Source organism: Merops nubicus, unplaced genomic scaffold (genome assembly GCF_000691845.1).
Source record: "Merops nubicus isolate BGI_N331 unplaced genomic scaffold, ASM69184v1 scaffold8800, whole genome shotgun sequence".
Taxonomy (NCBI): Eukaryota; Metazoa; Chordata; class Aves; order Coraciiformes; family Meropidae; genus Merops; species Merops nubicus.
In genome coordinates, this window is record NW_008580838.1 from 17,748 (window position 1) to 22,620 (window position 4,873).

Here is a 4,873-nt window from a genome sequence, read left to right on the forward strand (position 1 = left end):
GTGGCTTTCCTGTTTTTCCCCCCTGGAGCCTGACCCATCGAGTCCCGTGTCTGTGGGAGCTCGGGCAGCAGCCAGGTTCTGTCTGTCAGCAGTGGGCAGCCTGGCAGGGAGAGTCACTTCTGGAGCATGCTCTGTGCCAGCAGGTGCCAGGAAGCATCAGTCCCACACTGCAGTGGTGCTGGTCCTTCTGCTGCTCGGCATCAGCTCCCTCAGAGGGCAAGAGGATGATCGGGGGTAAGGCACAAGACTCAGCTGTGCAGAGGTCACCCTGTCTGAGGCATCATATAACTGGAGAGAGTTCAGCAGAGGCTACAAAAATGCTGAAGGAACTGGAGCATCTCTGTGCCAGGACAGGCTGAGAGCCCTGGGGCTGTTCAGCTGGAGAAGAGAAGCCTCAGAGGGGATCTGATCAATGCTGAGGAAGAGCTAAAGGGCCCCTGGGGGGCAAGAGGCTGGGGCCAGACTCTGATTTTCAGTGATGCCCAGCGACAGGACAAGGGGTGACAGGCACAGGAGGGTTCCATGTCAATACAAGGAAAAAATTCTTTGGTGGGAGCAGCTGCCCAGAGAGGCGGTGGAGTCTCCTGCTCTGGAGAGATCCCAAACCCACCTGGACACCATCCTGGGCACCCTGCTGTGGGTGAGCTGCTGGAGCAGGGGGGTTGGATGAGATGATCTCCAGAGCTCCCTCCAACCCCACCATGCTGGGATCCTGTGACTACTCAAATCTTCCTTGGAGCCATTGCCTGCTGCCCTCCATCTCCCCTGCCCCAAGGCCAGGAATCTGTCTGAAAACGTGACAAGCCTTCCTGAGGACAGACCATTCTCTGATTTAGCAGGACTGAGGTGGGTGCAGCTAACAACATACACAGAACCAATTCAGTCCACGTCAGCACACAGCAAAACCCTGTGCAGGGACCAGTCTGAGCTGCTGCTTCTCCCCCAGGCAGCAATGGGCAGTTCCTCAGCGTGGCACTGGGGAGCAGCTCAGACTCTGCCCGTCGCAGATCACACCTTAAACCAAACCAAGGCTACAGGAGTCAAAGCATGAAGAACAGGAAAAAAGCTCATGAGCTGTTTTATTAAATACCTGGCCAGGATTCTCAGAGCAAACAGCTCTTGCTCCCACAGCCCCCACACCATGTGATGTGCACAGTGTTGCTGCCTCACCACACCAGAGTTCCTCCCACTGTCATTTTGTACAAGAATTTCTTTGCAATCCAATATTGGAAAGCTTCTAATTGATCTGTTAACAGCTTCCTATAAAAACAAGGAGAAAATGTCTATGGACAGGACCTGCTTTCTCTGATGTCAATCCACCATGTAGTTTAATCTTCATAAAACTTAATTGCAAACAGCTTTTAAGGCTGGTTTGGGAGATCTGAGCTTATTTCAGTAGCATCTACAGCTTAATTTATGCAAGATATGCTAAATACTATGAAATCAAACACATCTCAGTTAATGGGCAGCTGCATTTATTCCAGATCCAGCTCCAGCTCCAGGTTTGGCAGCGCCTGCTGAAGGACATCAATGGTGGTTTCCTTCTGCCTTATTCCAGGAAGGTCACTCAGAAACAAATATTCAAGGTTCCTGTAAATATTTAAAAAGAAAAATCAGCAACTACTGTTTAACTGTTGACACAGAAATTAGACAAAGGAGTATTCTACCCTAGTTATTTTGAGTATTTTTAAATAATCAAACATTGCTTCTAACAGATGTTGTTTTTCCAAAGTGGGTGCTTACAGTTTTTAAACTCTAAAAGTTCTGAAAGTGTTTTAAAAACTAAAGTTTTTCCCTCATTTTAAGTTCAGTCTTTCTACACAGCTCAAAACAAGATCCTAGACTCCCTAAATCACGAAACTTTCTTTATATTAAATAGTATTTAATCATTTCAATAGCAATATAGTATTTAGGCATTTCAAGTGACATTCAGGAAAAGTTATCTGAATGTAAATTATAGAGTAATTTAGAAAGTCTTCAATAATCACTTTCTGTAGGGTGAGATCCAAGTCACCACCTCATCAACGTCTGTGCCCCCACGTAAGCCCCAAAAGTTCTGAGTTGTTCTAAGTTGTTTAAGAAGGGCAGCAGTGGGGTCAGGAGGAGAAACCCAGGTGAGGGTTCATTATTCTCAGGCAAACCCAGCCTCGTGTGCCAAGGGGGAAGGAGCCTGGGAGGCGGTGAGCGAGGGGAGCTCAGCATCACGTACGCCAGCCTGTGAAGAGCAGTGACCCCTCTATCCGTGACGTTCCCGCAGGAGATGATCTGCAGCCGCAGGAGGCTCCTCTGGAGGTTCTTTGTCTGGCTGAGCCTCTCTAGGCACTCGTCCTGGATGTAAATACACTTCTGCAGTTTGATTTCTCGAACGTGTTCAAGACCGTCTGGAAAGACAAAAACAAGGATTTGCTTCAGAGTACCAGGAAGAACGCGTGCTGGTGGTTGAGTCCTCCAATTCGTAGCTGGCTCCCAGGGCAGAGGGCAGCACACTCCTTTATGTGGCAATGCTCAGTGCATCACCAGAGTCCCTTCAGGGGCCTTCTGACCTGTGCAAACCCCAAAGCTTGTGTCCTTCTGGTGAGATTCTGAAAGCGAGTAACAAAAAAACCCTACAAGATTGCAGGTGATGACTCTGATTTAGGAACATAGCAATGGGGAACACTGAGAGTCCCCTGACAATGAAAAAATAAAATGGTCTGTTCCCCAGGCCGTAAATTTGTTTATTTAAAGGAGACCTGAAACACTTTTTTAATCTCTTCTTTTGTAAGAAACTGAGAGCTTGCTTCATCTTGTGTCTTTGAAGACCTCACAAAGGCCTGAATAACAAGCAGTATTACGACTTTGCGGACACCAAAACCACTTGGTTTAGAAGAAAAAGAGTATTTAAAGTAGTCCTTTTTGCTACCAACTGCTTAGCTATAAACTCAATGAAAACAGCAAACCTTCATCACGGTTCCTTAGTGCTGCTGTCACTTCAGGGAAGAGCTGAGGAAGTTCCCAGACCCTTTGTGCTTCACACCACACCTCCAACAAAACCTTAGGAACTGATGGCTGAATATTTGTAGAGCCATTTTAAAGGGGGGGAAAAAAATCACAGTATTTTCTTACTAAGGAATAGGTAAATGACCCAGTTACTTATATTCTGATGTGACTAAAAGAACTAAACCTGCCCAGCGTAATCTTCGCAGCGCTGTGTCTACGTTACCCAAATAGTCAAATCCTCTGTACATGATGCAAGACTCCGTGGCATTAATTGCTTCTATCTTGTATTTGCCCAAGGGCCCCGTCGGGAGCCCATTGTAGTCCTGCTGCCATTTCTGGTAGCCCTGGTAGCGCACCAGGGCGCCGCACCGCAGCAGCCACTCGGAAGCCGCCCTGTCGGGGCCAACAGCCTCTATCCGCTCGTAGTCCACCCTGCCAAGACACAAAGAGCACCACAGGGTTTCTACTGCACGGCTAGGACCTGGTTATGTGGGTGCCAAGATGCCAGAAAAGGAAGGGTGGGAGATACTGGAATGATTTGGATTGTGGTTGTTCTTAATCAGCGTGGCATGAGGGGTTTTAACTTGGTTTAAATGGTTTTTGGTAAAAAAAAGGACACAACTGCAACTTGACTCAACATTTTAACACATTGTTTGCTTCCATGTCTGTGAGGAGAAATAAAAAACACCTTTCTCTACCCAGCGTAAGGCTTTACAACAAGAGCAAAATTGTCTCCCAAACACATTTTCCTTCTAAACACCTCTCATGGCCTGTCACATTATGTTGATCCTGAAGCCTTTTTTCCTCAACAATTACAATTTTTTAAAACCCCCACACTTCAGCAATTTGTTAAAATCCTAGAATCACAGACTGGGTTGGGTGGGAAGGGACCTTTCAAGGTCATCCAGTCCAACCCCCTGCCCTGAGCAGGGACATCTGCAGCTAGAGCAGGTTGCTCACAGCCCCGGCCAACCTCACCTGGAATGGTTCCAGGGATGGGGCAGCCACCACCTCTCTGGGCAGCCTGGGCCAGGGGCTCAACACCCTCATACAGTACAGAACTTCTTCCTTACATCTAACCTAAATCCTCGGGTCCATTCAGAAAAAGGGTTTCTTGGGGTGAGGAATGCTGAAGACAGAAGCAGACACCTGGAAGAGAATCCTGTGTGGCTGAGCTTCCTGCCCCATTCCAGCAAGCAGCTACACCACAAAACCCTTTGAAAACATAAGGCAAAACTATGAGCTAGGAGCACAACCTATGGGTAGAGAAAGAGTTTCACAGAGAACAGCTTTATCTTTCTTAAAGTAGATGTGAAACCCTTGTGTGACTGAATCACACTGTAAATGATGGGTTGGTTTTATGCTTTTCTGAATAAGTAAATGGGGCGTGGTTGTACTACTGGTTAGATGCATTTGGGGGCCAAAGGAAGACTGACATTTCAGGAGAAATTCCACACGGCCAACTTGCCTCGACCACCCTGGGGAGGGGAGCAGAGCACAGACCCTCCTCTGGAAGGGCACAGCTTTCGTAACTGAAAACGAGTAAGGAACGATGCTCGCCAAGCACCGACATGCAATCTGGGGGAAAAGCGCAGCGCTGATAACCGAGAACGTTCTCCGGGACTGAATTCTCAGTTCTGCGCCCAGGTGATGGCCCCGCTTACTTGTTGAAGACGGCATTGAGCCACCCCCAGAAGGGTCTGCAGGCGCCCCGCGGCACCGGCCCGCGCCGGCAAACCGGCTGCACGAGTCTCCCCAGCAGCACCATGTTCCCGAGGGAGAGGACAGAGGGCAGACGGAGACGTCCTGCGGCGCTCGGCCCCGGCCCCTCCCGAAGCAGCAGAGCGGGCGGGCGGCACCCGCCTTCCCCTCAAGGCCTCAGCAGTGGGAGCGA

General features: G+C 48.9%; 1 protein-coding gene across 1 annotated transcript; it reads right to left on the reverse strand.

Annotated features, from left to right (window-relative positions):
• Positions 1-1,475: 1,475 nt before the first annotated feature.
• ATP5S (ATP synthase, H+ transporting, mitochondrial Fo complex, subunit s (factor B)) lies at positions 1,476-4,747 on the reverse strand. The gene is made up of 4 exons (XM_008942240.1): positions 4,644-4,747; positions 3,203-3,411; positions 2,210-2,381; positions 1,476-1,590 (listed from the first exon to the last, which is right to left on the reverse strand). The coding sequence occupies exons 1-4, from the start codon at positions 4,745-4,747 to the stop codon at positions 1,476-1,478; spliced, it is 600 nt and encodes a 199-aa protein (XP_008940488.1).
• Between the last annotated feature and the right edge of the window lie 126 nt (positions 4,748-4,873).